At 44.9% G+C, this 16,008-nt stretch overlaps 1 protein-coding gene across 1 annotated transcript; it reads right to left on the minus strand.

The window, feature by feature from the left end:
* Positions 1–8,321: 8,321 nt before the first annotated feature.
* LOC105021016 (nephronectin) lies at positions 8,322–14,896 on the minus strand. Its single transcript, XM_013140639.4, has 7 exons — positions 14,644–14,896; positions 13,925–14,043; positions 13,723–13,815; positions 13,230–13,352; positions 12,472–12,591; positions 10,585–10,719; positions 8,322–9,519 (listed from the first exon to the last, which is right to left on the minus strand). The coding sequence occupies exons 1-7, from the start codon at positions 14,751–14,753 to the stop codon at positions 9,272–9,274; spliced, it is 948 nt and encodes a 315-aa protein (XP_012996093.3). The 5' UTR covers positions 14,754–14,896; the 3' UTR covers positions 8,322–9,271.
* Positions 14,897–16,008: the final 1,112 nt, after the last annotated feature.

Consider the following 16,008-nt stretch of genomic DNA (forward strand, 5'->3'; position numbering starts at 1 on the left):
AGTTTGATGTTTGATATTGGACACTCGTATCTTCAAAGCACAATAGCTTGTGAACGATCCAAACTACAGACCTCAGGTTAGATTCTTTATGAAGGAAAAACGGTATACAATATTGTTTTATTTTTCCAAAAAAGTTGTACTCAGCTGCTGCAAAAGTTGTACTCAGCTGTTATTGGAACCAGTTAGAGACTGTCAACAAAGTGCACGATAACAAGATTCACGTTTCAATTACTCTTTGACCACATCAGCTACAAATTTCAAACCAATGTTACATTTTTCAAAAGGGAGGGGAACAAGCTGCAGATGAATTGTTCTCTTTGCTTTTCCAATTAAGCACTTACTGTTTTTTATATTTACTGCGTTACATTTTTCAGTGGCTCTTTGACCAGGTGACTTAGCAACCTGATGTCAACTGAGAATATTCCTTATGGAACCAATACCTCATTATGCACAGTCACAACACTTTACATGTCAAACCCGTCAAGGTTTAGTAAATTATTTTGTTAATAGCACATTTTTAGGTGGCGAAATCTGTTTAAACTTAGATGCAGTTAAGTGATCCACAGAACAAATTGAAATGCCAGTGAGATGCATAGAGGGAAATGCAGTGTGATGTGGAGGAAAGAGGCAGAATATCCTGATTGCCATCAACCAAAATTAGTGGCTTGTGCTTTTATAATACGACATATTTTACACTACTGTTACATACTCGATTGCATTTGGGAGATCTTTTTTTAAGAGAATACATGAGGTGCCACGTGTCCTTCCCTTTTGAACAGTTCAAACTTTAGTTAGAATTTTGTAGATGATGTGGTCAAAGCATTGCGTGTTGCACTTTGTTGATGGCACCAAACTAACTGAATACACAGTTCTGTGATATTTTGATACTCAGGTCAGAATCTAATTTATAAGACAGGCACAACATTTTACAAATGCTTTCATAAAGGTCTAAACCAACGTTGAGCTTTGAAAATTAGAATATCTATTAAATATTGAGAATCAAACTAACTTTACCACAGAGCCCACAACATCCATAACAGGATGTATAATAGAAATACTGTTGCTCAAACCAGGAAATTACCTCATAAAACACATGGTTTCGGAATTCAAACATACTTTTTTTTTTATTAGATCATCAGGAATGTTGGCCTGTTAACAACACCTGACAGGATTTGACAAATTGGGTCAAATTGGGTTAATTGAATGGATTGGGCGGATGATGAATTTTGAATATGTGTGTGTGTGTAGATACAATGTTCGGGTTTACGACACTGACCACTCTTATCTTACACCATCTCATGACTGCATTCAGCCGCCACTGTGTTCTCCTAATCTTAGGTTGTCGCAATTGACTTGTTGAGTCATCCTACTGTATTGTCACATCTTCCTGGCAACCTGTAAGTTCTTTGAGTGATGGCAGTCTTAGGGCATGAACAGTGACAACCCGCTGAATAGAGCCATTTGGCCAGAGCAACATAACAGAGTAAATCATGTCCACTGTCTTCTTGACCGAGGACCGAACAACAGATCTTACACCTGGCAAAAATAATTGCTTACCAAATGCTGCACATTGTAATTATTAGGTACATTTTGTTTGGCAGGATTTATTTGGCTGGACTTTTTTAACCATATCTACTACATCCACCATATCCACTACATCAACCATATCCACTACATCCACCATATCCACTACATCGACTATGTCCACTACCCACTACATCCTCTACATCTACCATATCCACTACATCCATCATATCTACTATGTCCACTACATCCACCATATGCATTACATCCATCATGTCCATTACATCCACTGTATCCCCTACATCCACCATATCCACTATGTCCACTACATCCACTATGTCCACTACATCCACTATGTCCACTACATCCACTGTATCTCCTACATCCACCATATCCACTATGTCCACTACATCCACTATGTCCACTACATCCACTATGTCCACTACATCCACTGTATCTCCTACATCCACCATATCCACTATGTCCACTACATCCACTATGTCCACTACATCCACTATGTCCACTACATCCACTATGTCCACTACATCCACTGTCCACAACTGCCATTTATATTTTTGTCCACAAGGGGTCAGCCTTGTATCCTAAGAAAATACAAACATCAGCATCACAGCTCGGGTCGCTAATACCAAAATGTTGTGTCAATGGAGCTTTTGAGAGTGTCTTGGCAATATCTGACCAGCATTAAGACGCTGCTGTTACCTCTGGGTGGAAAATTGGACTCTGAGTCAGCCCCCAAGAAACATTCCTTGTCAAACGATTTACACTTTTCCCATTAAAACAAGCCAAAGTTTTGAAAAAGCCTTTTAATCTCAAGTAACTGTGCTAGTAATTCATGTACAACCTAGATGCAGTGCAGGCCAGTGTTGATGTCTACAGAGCCAAAGTAGACACAGTTGAGGCCTAAAGCAAAATAATATCCAAACCAACTGGTTCACGAGATCTCAACGTTGAGCAGGATGGTGTGGGAGTGTGGTAGCTGTGCGGTCGTGTCGGGGTGAGGTCTGGGGTTGTGGGTTGTACCTTGGGTTTAGACTTGAGTGGAAGCTGAGGTTCGGTTTGGCCCGGTCTGTGTAGATTTAGAAATGAAGCGCAATATCATTATTTTATTTTTTTATGGCATTTTTGCATGCAATATCAGTATTGAATATGGACCATATTGAAATAGTTAATATGCTTCGATACTATTTTTTTATTAAGCCATAATTACAATGAAATCCATATAGCGGGGAATCAAAGTGGAGATCTGTCTAAATGTGTGTGGATGCAATAGGTAAAACATTTTAATCCTGTTTATAGAAAGGCTTTGAAGGGTGGAGAAACATAGCTGGACGTGTGCGTGTGTGTGTTCCACAGTGTCGTCAGGTTACGCAGTGTGGATCCAGCTAGCCTCCCTGTCAGTGTCGGCCCCTGGTCCCTGTGAGAGCTGGGCTGGCCGGTAACAGGGCCTCCTGGCACCCAGCCTCGCTCATGGAGCAAACCCACCGAGGCCTAACGCCCAGCCCGTCACCGAGCCGATCATGCAGTCCCCCCACAATCCATCCCCCCGCCCCAGCTTCAGGCCTTTACCGACCCGCTGCCAACCTACGCAGAGCTAGACAACCGTGTGTAGCGCCCAGCCCTGCCCAGGCAGACCCAAACACCTGAGCTGGCACAGCCGCCGGGGGGGGGAGGGGTCCACGGAGGCTCCAGCCAGCCATGCGGCCTGTCGCAGCTGTTCCGTCCCTCTCCACAAGGCTCCCACTGTTCAACTTCCAATACAGCAGTAATTAAAACCGTGCCCATCTACGTTTCTGCCAGAACCCCCTCCACACACATTACACACAAATACACACACACACACACATTACACACACACACACACACAACTCCCCACTCAACCCCAACCCCCCCTCCCCCCTTCCAACAGCTGCATTCACTGCTCAGTTGAATTGAGTTATTGACTGGCTTTTTTTGTGAACAGAATTTACTGGTTTGGCCCCTTGTTCCTCTTTGATTTAGTCTTCACATAGTTGATTCCTTCTCTATGGGCTTCTCTCTGCTCCGAAACCTCTGTTCCGCCCGGCTGTTTTGAAGACCTGCATGGGCAGTGGGGCCTGGGGCAGACTGCCATGAGCAAGGCCGATACCAATCGAGTCGCAGGAGGGGGACATCCTGGCCTGATTAAAACATGCTGGTTATAATCTTGGATGTGGAAGTCGGGAAACACCATGAGCAGTCCGGCCATCAAGTGTTCATTACACATCCCTGATGTTGTTGTTTCCATGCCACCAACCTCCAGGTCAGCTGGGATCTGGCCTGCCACCACAAAATTGCACAATAGTGACAGCTTCCTCCTGTAATTTCAAGGGAAATGTGTTTTTCTAAAGGACCAGGAATAGGTTTTAAGGTTCTCCCCCTCGCATCCGTCCGCCCCTTAATTGCTGTCAAAGAAATAATGGAGTGTGTTGGTTTCCAAGAGCAACAACCTCTTTATCCAAGCCACGTCCTTTACCTCGTCCTCACCAGGCATTCCGATATAGATTAGCGGGAAGTCTTTCCTGCTCCGACAGGATAATCCCTTGACGGGAGCCCGCTCCGACGCCTGGGTATTGCCAAAGGTTTAGGCACACTGTATTCTGCTCAGACTGGGACATGAATTGCCCTTAGCACTCATGGCACTCCCCAGATTTGGGTGCTCCAATTGTTTTACATTGTTGAAGGAGGTGTGGTGATGATGGGGGGGGGGGCTAAGGGAGTGAGAAGAAAGGGGGTACTGTATACTACTAATACTGTGTATGTATTACTACTAATACTGTGTATGTATTACTACTAATACTATGTATGTATTACTACTAATGCTATGTATGTATTACTAGTAATACTATGTATGTATAACTAATAATACTGTGTATGTATTACTACTAATACTACGTATGTATTACTACTAATACTATGTATGTATTAATAGTAATACTATGTATGTATAACTACTAATACTGTGTATATATTACTACTAATACTATGTATGTATTACTAATACTACTAAAATAGAGGTGCAAAATAGAGTTCATTGTCATCATGTTAACATGAGTAGAAGAATTAAGGGTATTGTAAGTGGTCGGAGAGGAGAGTGTGTCTGTGTGTGTCTGTGTGTGTCTGTCTCTGTGTGTGTGTCTCTGTGTGTGTGTGTGTGTGTGTCTCTGTGTGTGTGTGTGTGTGTGTGTGTGTGTGTCTGTGTGTGTGTGTCTCTGTGTGTGTGTCTGTGTGGGTGTGTCTCTGTGTGTGTCTCTGTGTGTGTGTGTCTCTGTGTGTGTGTGTCTGTGTGTGTGTGTGTCTGTGTGTGTGTGTGTCTGTGTGTCTCTGTGTGTGTTTGTGTGTCTGTCTGTGTGTCTCTGTGTGTGTGTCTGTGTGTGTTTTAAAACCAGGGGGTCCTGGCAGCGATGTTATTAAGAGGTCCGCGGTCTGAAGTGTATTTCCACATCTTTCAGCAACACAGGGCCAAGTCACCAGCCACCACATTCCTTGGTTACATTCGTCCATCAGGGCTGTCAGTCGTGGGAATGAGGATGTAGACAAAGGACCAAGGAAGCAGGAGTATAGCCAGTGAAACATGGACATGTTCTATAGGACGACATGCTACATATAGCCAGTGAAACATGGACATGTTCTATAGGACGACATGCTACATATAGCCAGTGAAACATGGACATGTTCAATAGGACAACATGCTACATATAGCCAGTGAAACATGGACATGTTCTATAGGACGACATGCTACATATAGCCAGTGAAACATGGACATGTTCAATAGGACGACATGCTACATATAGCCAGTGAAACATGGACATGTTCTATAGGACGACATGCTACATATAGCCAGTGAAACATGGACATGTTCTATAGGACGACATGCTACATATAGCCAGTGAAACATGGACATGTTCTATAGGACGACATGCTACATATAGCCAGTGAAACATGGACATGTTCAATAGGACGACATGCTACATATAGCCAGTGAAACATGGACATGTTCTATAGGACGACATGCTACATATAGCCAGTGAAACATGGACATGTTCTATAGGACGACATGCTACATATAGACAGTTATACTACATGGAAAATGTAATATACCTGTGAGCTGGAGCATACAGAAGCAGCTTAACCTGTGAAAACCTATGACACATATCATCAAATGTTATTATCTGTATTCTAATATATGGAGTTTTGCTTCAGGGGCGATACAAATCTGACATTTTGTGTTTCTAAGTGTAACATAGAAACTTCAGAAGCCTTTTCGAACCGCACCACCAGCAACAAAATTGAATTGAGATACGGCATCTGTGTGGACAGTGTGTCCAAAAGGAGGATCGAATTGAGATACAGCATCTTTGTGGACAGTGTGTCCAAAAGGAGGATCAAATTGAGATACAGCATCTTTGTGGACAGTGTGTCCAAAAGGAGGATCGAATTGAGATACAGCATCTGTGTGGACAGTGTGTCCAAAAGGAGGATCAAATTGAGATACGGCATCTGTGTGGACAGTGTGTCCAAAAGGAGGATCAAATTGAGATACGGCATCTGTGTGGACAGTGTGTCCAAAAGGCTTTACTGACCGCTGTGTCAGGGCCTATAAAGTGATCTGGGAGTTGTCAAACTAGTCTGTGTACACAGTATGTCACGCCTGCCTGACCACAAATCAACTGTGTGTGTGTGTTTGTGTGTGTGTTTGTGTGTGTTTGTGTTTGTGTGTATGTGTGTGTTGTGAAGTAGAATCGGGAGCAAATGGTTCTCAAACGAGATTCTTAATTTTACGCCATGATCTCAAGTTATGCCGGAGCTCTCCGGAGTGGGCGGAGTCAGCATTTATCATTTAAAGTCTTCGTTCACCGAAACACACTGTGACTGTGTTCTGTCACGGTGACCGGCGGGCTGCCGAACCCAGTCATCAAACCACACCTCGTTCCCTGTGTTGCCCGCCATCTCTGATTGGGCCCCGGGGCAAAAGCAACGCATAGAGCACAGAATAGGGGGCCATTATGGAAACAACACCAGTCCCACAATGGGGACGTAATATAGCATCGGCCAGGGAAAAGCCCTCTGCTGATTGTCCAGGCCAACGGGAGAACAGACTAGTGTTTTTTTTTTTTTTGCAGTTCGGTGGCTGTTTGAAAGCTCCTTCGGCTACGTGTGTGGCAGCGTTTCTCACCAACACATTATCCCTCGTATTGTAGTTGGCTCTTTGCAAAAATGTTAATATTATTTTATAATGAAAGCCGAGAGGGGACGTTGTTGTCGACCCCCCCCCCCCCCCACACACACACACACATACACACACACACTTGCACACTCATCCTCACACACACACACGCTCACTCATCCTTACACACACCCACCCACACACAGAGAGCCCAGTCCACAGGACGAGAGAGCTTGATGTCATCGCAGATGTCCAAATTCAATTTACATATTTATTGTTTTCCTCTTCTTTTTTTGCCAGGAGGGCGTTCTCCCTCTCTTCCGACACTCCCAATGCCCTGTCCCCTAGCTACATCTCTCTCTCTCACACACACACACACACACACACACAGTGACACGTATACACAGGATGGAGAGAATAACAAGGACGTGCAAAAAAGGGAACTTTCCACTCCTTCCTGATCCTCCTGTCTCTCTTTCCCTCTATTTGTTTCTCTCTCTCCTTCCCTCTATTTGTTTCTCTCTCTCCTTCCCTCTATTTGTTTCTCTCTCTCCTTCCCTCTATTTGTTTCTCTCTCTCCTTCCCTCTGTTTGTTTCTCTCTCTCTCTCCTGTTTCCTATCCTCCCACATTGTGTTGTTCTTTATTTGTAGCCTAGCACTTGGCATTAAATCTTATTATTTTTTTTGGTAAATAAACCCGTTTCTGGTAGGAATTACACTCAACTCAGTGTGAGGTCCTTTTCATAAAGGCGGCCTGAAACCTCCTGGAATCTAAAATGTTTTCTATTTTTGCTTTTGTAAGAAACTTGACTGCTTTGAAAGAGAGAAACCAGGTTTTCTCGCGTTTCTGGGGGTGAGTATGAGATCTTTTTCTCTGCATTGTGGTGTGAGTTATTCGAAGAGGCTGCATTTTTTTCCAGATTTACCCTCTTTGTTCTCAGCTGCGCTGTAAGTAGTCCCCCCCCCCCACACTCATCTGTGTGTGTGTGTGTGTGTGTCTAAGTGTGTGTGTCTATGTGTGTGTGTGTGTGTGTGCGAGGGCAAGGCGGGGCCCATCGTGACACCTGCTGTTTGGGATGAATGGGGTCAGTGGCAGGGCCCTTTAGCAGCTGTCTATTCCCACTGCAGCCACACACACACACACACACACACAGCAACGGACAGGGCCCTGCTGGTCTGACCACAAACAGCCCATGGGACCAGGGAAAACACAGTGCCCCCTACTGTCACTGTAACCTCAGCGGGGGCTGACACCGTGTGGGAACGGGCCATATTGTTCCGCCGTTGCCGAGGAAACACTGCAGAGAAACCAGCCAAACCATTTTGGTTGGTTTGATCTCACCTGTCTGTGCTCTCCGGCTGTGTGTGTGGCTGGTCGTATTACCCTGATTTCCTGCCTTGAGGGGGTCACGAAGGGGTCATGACCAAGTTAGTTTAAGTCATTATTCATTATTGTGGTTAAAAAATGGACTCAAAGGAAATATTTTCTCTGGAATCCTAAACACTAATAGACGTCCGTTCCTGTGTGGCAGGGAAATGTGCAACTGATTACAGAACACACAGTGTTAATAACATGCTTTATTGGTACCCATTCAGCAGTTACACGTGACATTCTACACCATGAAAGTGATATCTCTGATTAACATAACTCACCAGTAACATGCATTTAAAAAGAATATATGTATACAGCCATCCCTGAACTCCTCTGTGGAGATGTCATGGTGAAACTGTTATCTCAAAAGACCAATATCTTCCCTTATCTTTCCACCAGAGGTCAGCCTTTTGTTAACAAATAATGATGTATAGACTAAAGAAAATACTTTTCCTATGGAAATTGGAGTGGGAGCTTGTTTGGACATCCACTGGCCACTCCATGACCTAGTTGCTACACTGTCAAGTCCCAATCTCAACCATTTCTGTTGTCCACTACGGAAGTATAAAAAAAAGCATGTAAGTGACCTTGTCCGGTCCATAAGGAAGGATCTCCTGTTTATAGCGCGTGGCAGCTTGAAGTACAAGTTACGCCGCCCGAACAGCACGCTAGCCTGTCGCAGAGCAGCAGGAGTGCATGTGAAACTCGTTCCTGACCTAAACCATGACAATGAACTGGGGAAACTTAAACAAAGGAAAATTCCATGTCATCACAGAGCACCAGGTCTAACTCATGGCAGGCTAACTACAGAGTGCGGTGGCTTGACAAGAGTGTTTGTCAAATGAGCATGTTTGTGTTTTTCAAATGAGTGGCTCCTTCGACCGACATCAAACAGAAGACCACTAATGGCGCCGGGTAGTAATCTACAGCCTTTGTTGACTAACTAAAGAGAGGCCTGGCCAACGAATGTTACCACACTTTCCAGTGGTGCGAGGAATTCCTATGTTTTACTATGTTGCGAGATTGAATGAACTGTAACCCATTTGCCCGCAATCCACTTCAGAAATGGTCCTCCAAGGCTCCAAGGCCTCGTCAACATAACAGCGTCCATTCCAGCTAGAGTTCTTCTGGGCTTTCACACGACTTGCATGGCCGTTACTTCAGAACTGCTCTCAGCCAGAACCAGGGGAACCCCTCAGAGTTGCGGTTGCCATGGTTATAGTTTGGGGCCAGGTTCTTTTGGAGAGTTTATACTGGTAGTACATGGAGGCCTTGGAATGGGCCCCCCTCCCCCAGGGCCAGCACGCGTGGCCATCGCCAGAGTAGTTGGCCCGGCAACGACAGGTGTATGAACCAGTGGTGTTGACGCACTCTGCGTGACGGCTACACAGGTGAGTACCGTCCAGACACTCGTCCTTGTCTGGGGAAAGAAAGGAAAGAATGAAATGACGAGACGAGGATGACTATCTGAAAAAATTAAAAAAAGAATGTTGCTGTTTCTGTGTTTCTACCAAGACTTCCCCTGGACTTTGGGCATTATGCGGATGCTTCAGGCGCATCGTGAGGCCATTGTTTTTTTCCGTCCCATCGTAGTTCAAATTAATGTGTGGACTTTTGTAGAATGTTTTCCAGATGTTCTGTCAAACAGCATCTGTATGTGTCTGGTCAAATTTGTGTTTACTTGGCAATAACCTAAATGCTACAAAAACAGGTGGTTTGTTGAATTAGCAGTCTGATTTTGTTTCAGTGTTACTTCTCCTTGGCCTCTGGGTTTTTATTCTGGCAGACACAAACCAAGAACAAAATAGACAGTTTAACATGTGCTTATTTTATACTAAGACCCATGCTAGTTCGATAGTAAAACCTATGCTTATTTTACACTAAGACCCATTCTAGTACTAAAGTAAAACCCATGCTATTTTCTTTTATATTGGTCAACCAGCACACAAATAGCCAATAATTTTTTTTGCTAGCGCAACAAGGAAACATAAACAGTTGGGACCAATGACGGCTAGCTAGCAAAATAAACAGGTTATCTTGCTGGGTTGGCGCAACCAAAGCAACATCTACGGATGATCTTTCTGTTTGACAATGAAGCTCGGAAAAATTGAGGAATGTCCAAGGGCGTGCTCCGAGACAGTCATTCATTTAGACTGCCCTGACATTGAAGAGTGCATGTACTCATACTCACATACAAAAACACACACACACACAATCACCAACCACTACAGCCTCTTTTACGAGACACATGTGGCCATCTGCTTGGAGATGCTGGTGGATGGAATGATATTAATGTCATAAAGGGGGTGGGGGGGGGGGCGCACACTAACATGTGCGTACATTCGCACAAACATGCATAAATACACAGACACAACGACAAATCCAAGGCCTAGAGAACAACCTGCTCCTCTCACATTCCCTGTGAATACTCACCGGTATCCAAGAAATGGGTCAGCCTGCTACACAGTATTGTGAACGTTCGTACCTCGACAGAGCACCTTGTCCCGCAGCGTCGCCAGCACAAAGCCCTCGCCACACACGCACGCGAAGCTGCCAAAAGTGTTCTTGCAAGTCTGCCGTTGGGGGCAAACATCCGACACCCCTCGACATTCGTCCACGTCTGCAAAGCAACCCAGAGAGGCCACAAAACAGTCAACGCTCGAGACAGACGTACGGAGGCACACATGGACAGATGCACGCGCACACACACACACACACACACACACACACGTGTACAGGCTGGGAGATGATGTGGTTTTTAGAGCAAAACAATCATTACCTATACAACAGAGAGAGGAGCAAATGAGTGCTTTGGTCACGTGTGCAGTTGCTTTGAAATGTACACGGTCGTTGTTTCAACAGCAGGGAATGACAAAACAGCTACTGGTGATACTTCTCAAGAGCTTTCCTTCCCTACAACTACTATTCTATTATGATTGCAATGAAGATGCAATGTGATCAGGGACATCGACAGACTTCCAGAGTACTCTGTGCTAAGCCCAAAATATGAGGGCCTGATCGAGGGTGCCGTTGTGGAACCATTCAGCACGATTAAAACAACGTCTGCTTTGGGCAAAATTGTCATAATCACTGCCGAGTGAAACATTTGTGTGTCTCACTTGTTGAAAGCTGCGTTATTTTGGACAATATAAACTGAGAGATTTGAATCCCTGAATGCTGATTGGCTTAAAGCCTTGGTATATAAGACCACAGGTTTGACATCACTTTTTACTGCTCTAATTGCTCACTAGTTTATAAGGGCAATTAAGGCATTGTGTTGTATTGGCAATTTAACACGGCTAAGCGCTGTGTCCAGGGCACTCCGTAATGCATCGTGCCTAAGAACGGCTCTTAGCCGTGGTATATCGTCCATATGCAAGTCCCTTAATGCGTCAATAACTTCCCCTCAGGATGATGCAATGGTTGTTGCTATGTTTTCCTGCCTCTGTTGTGCTGCCTATGTCATCCTGTGTTGTTCAAGTGGCCAAAAGCAGAGCTATTCAAAACCCCGACGAGGTATCTGATGGTTGTCTGTTCTACTTGATAAGTAATTGCATCCACCTGGTGTCCCAGGTCTAAATTAGAGCCTGATTAGAGGGTGGAAGAATGGAGGGAGAAAAAAGCACTGGATCTGGCCCCCGAAATTTAGATCCGAATTTGAGCGTGACTGGTCTGCTGTAGCTTGTCTGCGTGCCTCCGCTGTAACTACCTAAAGACAGTTTATGACCGTTACATGACGATTCCTCTGAAGTTTTAAGGTCTGCTCGGTTGGCTCCCACAGCGGCGCCCCTGCGGTGTGCGAAGGGGGCCGGTAATGGCCCTCAGGAACGACCGCGGAGGCTGTGCCTTGTTAACAGAACAGGAGGCGTCTCCCGTGAGGACTTTACGACCGCTCCAGAGTTATCGAGTTGGGGGACTTAGCAGTAACGAACGCCAGTTAGGTCAGCTAAGGCACTGAGGAGAGGGAAGAGAGGAGTGTCAAGCTACTCGGGCCTGGACTGGTTTATTGTTCCGTGGACAGGCTCAGCGGGTAGGTGCTGTTCGTTCTCTGGGTGGAGCTGGGTGGAGGTCGTTAACATGTCCTCTAGCGGCGTACGCTTGGGAACCTGTCCCTCCACCTGCTCTACAATGGCAGCCAAAGACAGAGCCGCGGGCTGGTAGCTACAAACTGGCGAGCGACGACCATGGCTAGCGCGCCGTACATCCCTAATGAATGCCAAGGGAATAGACCAGAACTGTGAGGTTTCCAAATCCCACTTCTCCCCCTGGGCCTCAGGAACTGACTGAGAGCACCAGAGAGGGGGAGGAAAGGTGAGGCTGGACGCCATGGCGATAGCGTTCCCATGGGGTTGTCGAGGGGGGGGGGGCCCACCTTCACAGGTCCTATTGTCTGGAGCCAGGTGGAGGCCGGGGGGACACAGACAGAGCACATCTCCCCTCCCCTCAATCTGGCAGCCAAACTGGCAGCGGAGGGAAGGACACTCAGGGTCTTCTGGAAGAGAACACAGAATAAACTGGCTCAGAGTGGAGGCAGAAATAGACAGTTGGAACCAAACCGCACACTGCCTATCCAGGCTGTGCCGTGAGGTAATCATACAGAGGTATCTGTTATGAAAACAGCTTGGTTTGGTTTTCTTTGAACAGGACTGATGATCCAATGCAGGATGGATTAGTTCCCCTGTATTGCCTCAATAAAACAATTGTTTGGACATCTAACCGTCTAGTCGAAGACTTTGAGGCATGAAGTGGTAAAAACTTGGTCTTATATGCCCAGCGACGACACAGGGGTTCTAGGGAAGTGATAGCCTAGCTAGGTGAAGCTGAACGGCCAATCAACACCAGGAACCACCGACTGGTGACCCGTGGCCTATAAGAACATTTGACCCATCACGGTACACCAGAACACGTGCTCCCGATACTGAGGCCTGTGCTACACTGAACCAAGGTCAGCTTTGCACTTCATACCCCTAGTGTTACATGTTAGGGTTTGGAGGAACGTAATCTGATCCAGCATCAGTTGCCTGGGTGTGTGTCAACGTTTGCCCGGAGAGTGAAACTCCATCAACAAGTGGTCGTGTGATTTTGGGGGACAGGAATGTGGCCCCGAAACCGGTTTGGACCGGTACATACCGGTGCAGGTCTTCCCGTCCGTGTGGAGGGCGTATCCCGGGTCGCAGTAGCATCGATAAGTGCCGGGGGTGTTCATACAGCGGTGGTGGCACGGCCGCTCCGCGAGACCGCACTCATTCACGTCTGAAACCGGAAACCGGCGCATGTGGAAACCGCACAGAATCAACAACTGTGAATCAACGTGAATCACTAGTAATACCTGTATTCAACGTGTGTCAGTTGATCATAGTTTAGAATCCATTTGTATGATTGAATCATTATTATTTGGAATCAACAAACATAAATCTACACGTGTGAATTAATCGTGACAGGTGGGATCAATTGTGGTAATCAATTGTGATACATGGAATGCACATATGTACAAATCTATCACAATATCTGGAATCAATAACCAAAAAATCTATGTGTACTAATCAATCATATCTGGAGTTAGGCGCCAATCATTATATCAGGAATCAGCATGCACAAATCTTATTAAATTCGATATCTCCACCTTTGTCACATTGCTGGTCTTCGTATCCCACAGAGCAGGAGCACTTGTCAGGACCCACACACACTCCATTCCTGCAGGGCTTCTTGCACAGTGCTGGACGGTCAGAGGGGACAAGTTAATAAACGTGTGATTAACCTGTGAATCGCCGTGTTGCTGCGTTGCCGTGGTAACGGGCTGACTGGCCACGAGGCCGCTAACTTACGCCGGCAGACACCACTGACATTCCTCCAGCCAAAACAACAGGATGTCGACCGGCCGAAGGTGCATACCCCGGCAGCCCCGGACGCTCCCCGGAGACGTCCCGAAACTTCACTAGCTGTTCTGGCGGGAGGAGAGGATAGTTGGATTCAGGGAAAGACAACCATACGGGTTTCTGATTCTGCACATCTTTATGGCTGTTGTCATCGTTACCATACTGCTGTCGCAGTTTTCTTCAATAGGATGACTGAACATATAAAGTACTGTATTGAAATAAAGTGCGAAGTCTTGCGAGGAGTGAATTATATAGTAAATAGCATTACAGGTAATTCCAATGCACCACTAAAATACACAGCTGTACTATGGGTTGAATTTCATGTCATAGAATTTAGTTGACTGGAACTCCACCAATTTGGAGCAGTTTATGCAACTTATGAAACACCTTCCACATTTACCCGCAGTGGAGATGCCTTGACACACGCACGCACGCGCTATTTCAAATGGAAATAATTATTCGTCTTGAGGGTGGTACATAATCTGTTGAGTAGTTACCAGTAGTCTCAAACCAAGCGGGCTATAACAATACACACATGTAGAACATGATACTGGAACAGAAAAATAGGCCAAAACCTCAAGACGATTAAACCTCCTGAGCTTTGGTTAAACGACCCACGGATGTGATCAGTATATAAATGAACACGACTATTATAGATGGATGCATACCTGCTGCTGTCTTGTCGGTAAGCCATGGAGAGCGCAGTACAACTCATGACAACTACGAGAACCCGCTGGCGCACCGGGTGCGCGGTGACAACCGTAAATAGGCCTAGCATTGTAGTAGACGATTGTCAGGTCTACGTATTACTTTAATTATAAAAACAGCTGCATATTACTTTCATTTATTTTGTTACGAGCGCAGTGAGGAGACACGGCATTGTTCCATTTGTGTGTCCCGCAGTTGTTCTGGAGGACGACGATAGGCTACGTACCGTACGAGGGCACCTGCAATTTTTTTTTTAAAGGAGTGGAGCAATTTGGTCCAATAGGTGCTACATATTACCTGAGGGGGGGGAGAGAGAGAGAGAGAGAGAGAGAGAGGGAGAGAGAGAGAGAGAGATGGTCAATTTTAAGACGGGATGAAAATACCAATGAAACACGAAACAATGGAATTGTTTTTTTATCTTAAATCTTAATGTTTTTTTTTTATATAAAGCTATTTCATAATTAAAAGGATGTACTGGAACTACTTGTAATTATATTGCATCAGAGGTTTGTTTTATTCATATATCTCAGGGTCACATTTTAGATACATTATTTGACATAGTGTGACTTTTAATTGTTACTTCTTCATGGGGATATCCAGTTGGTTGGTAATCCATTGAATAAGAAATACTCGTAAAGAATTTAGACCAATCATAGTGAACTTTTACCCTGTATGATTCAGCTATATGTTCTTGAGGAAAAATTCCCCAAAATTAAAGTCACATTGGTTTCCTTATTCTGTAACAGTCTATCATCAAGCAACATATTCTAAAATCTAGAACTTCCATGGGATTTGTATGACCAAAAGATGTGAGAGAAATGGACAAACAAAAATTGTTGTTTTAAACTCGTAACCTGTTCATCTACTATGTTTGGTTATTTGTGTACACCAGACAGAAGGACATTACTGAACTAATATGGAGAGCAAATTGTTAGCTCTTTTCTAATGGACATGTAGCTTCTTATTAGAATGCAAGTTCGTTTTTGTTAGTTGGACCACAAGCTGGGCTGTAAGCATATTATCATAAATTCTTGTTTTGGATGGCTAGTTATCAAACGTACTGTTGATCATGAGTGGACTCATAGCTCAACCTTTTTGATAAGTCAGACAAATCTGCTTAACATGCAGCCTGGGACTTTAGTGAATAACACACTTTTTCTTTAAAAAAAAAGTTTGGTTTGGATATGTAATGTGTTGATTATATTTGCATGAACCATAAGTAGAATCACTATCATACCTTATTTAGCCATGAAATTCCAAGTATGACAGCGTGTGGTTTTGGTGACGCACTAACATGACTTTCCACACAATTTTCAGGGACCAGT

The sequence above is a fragment of the Esox lucius genome, chromosome 25 (assembly GCF_011004845.1).
Source record: "Esox lucius isolate fEsoLuc1 chromosome 25, fEsoLuc1.pri, whole genome shotgun sequence".
Lineage (NCBI taxonomy): Eukaryota > Metazoa > Chordata > Actinopteri > Esociformes > Esocidae > Esox > Esox lucius.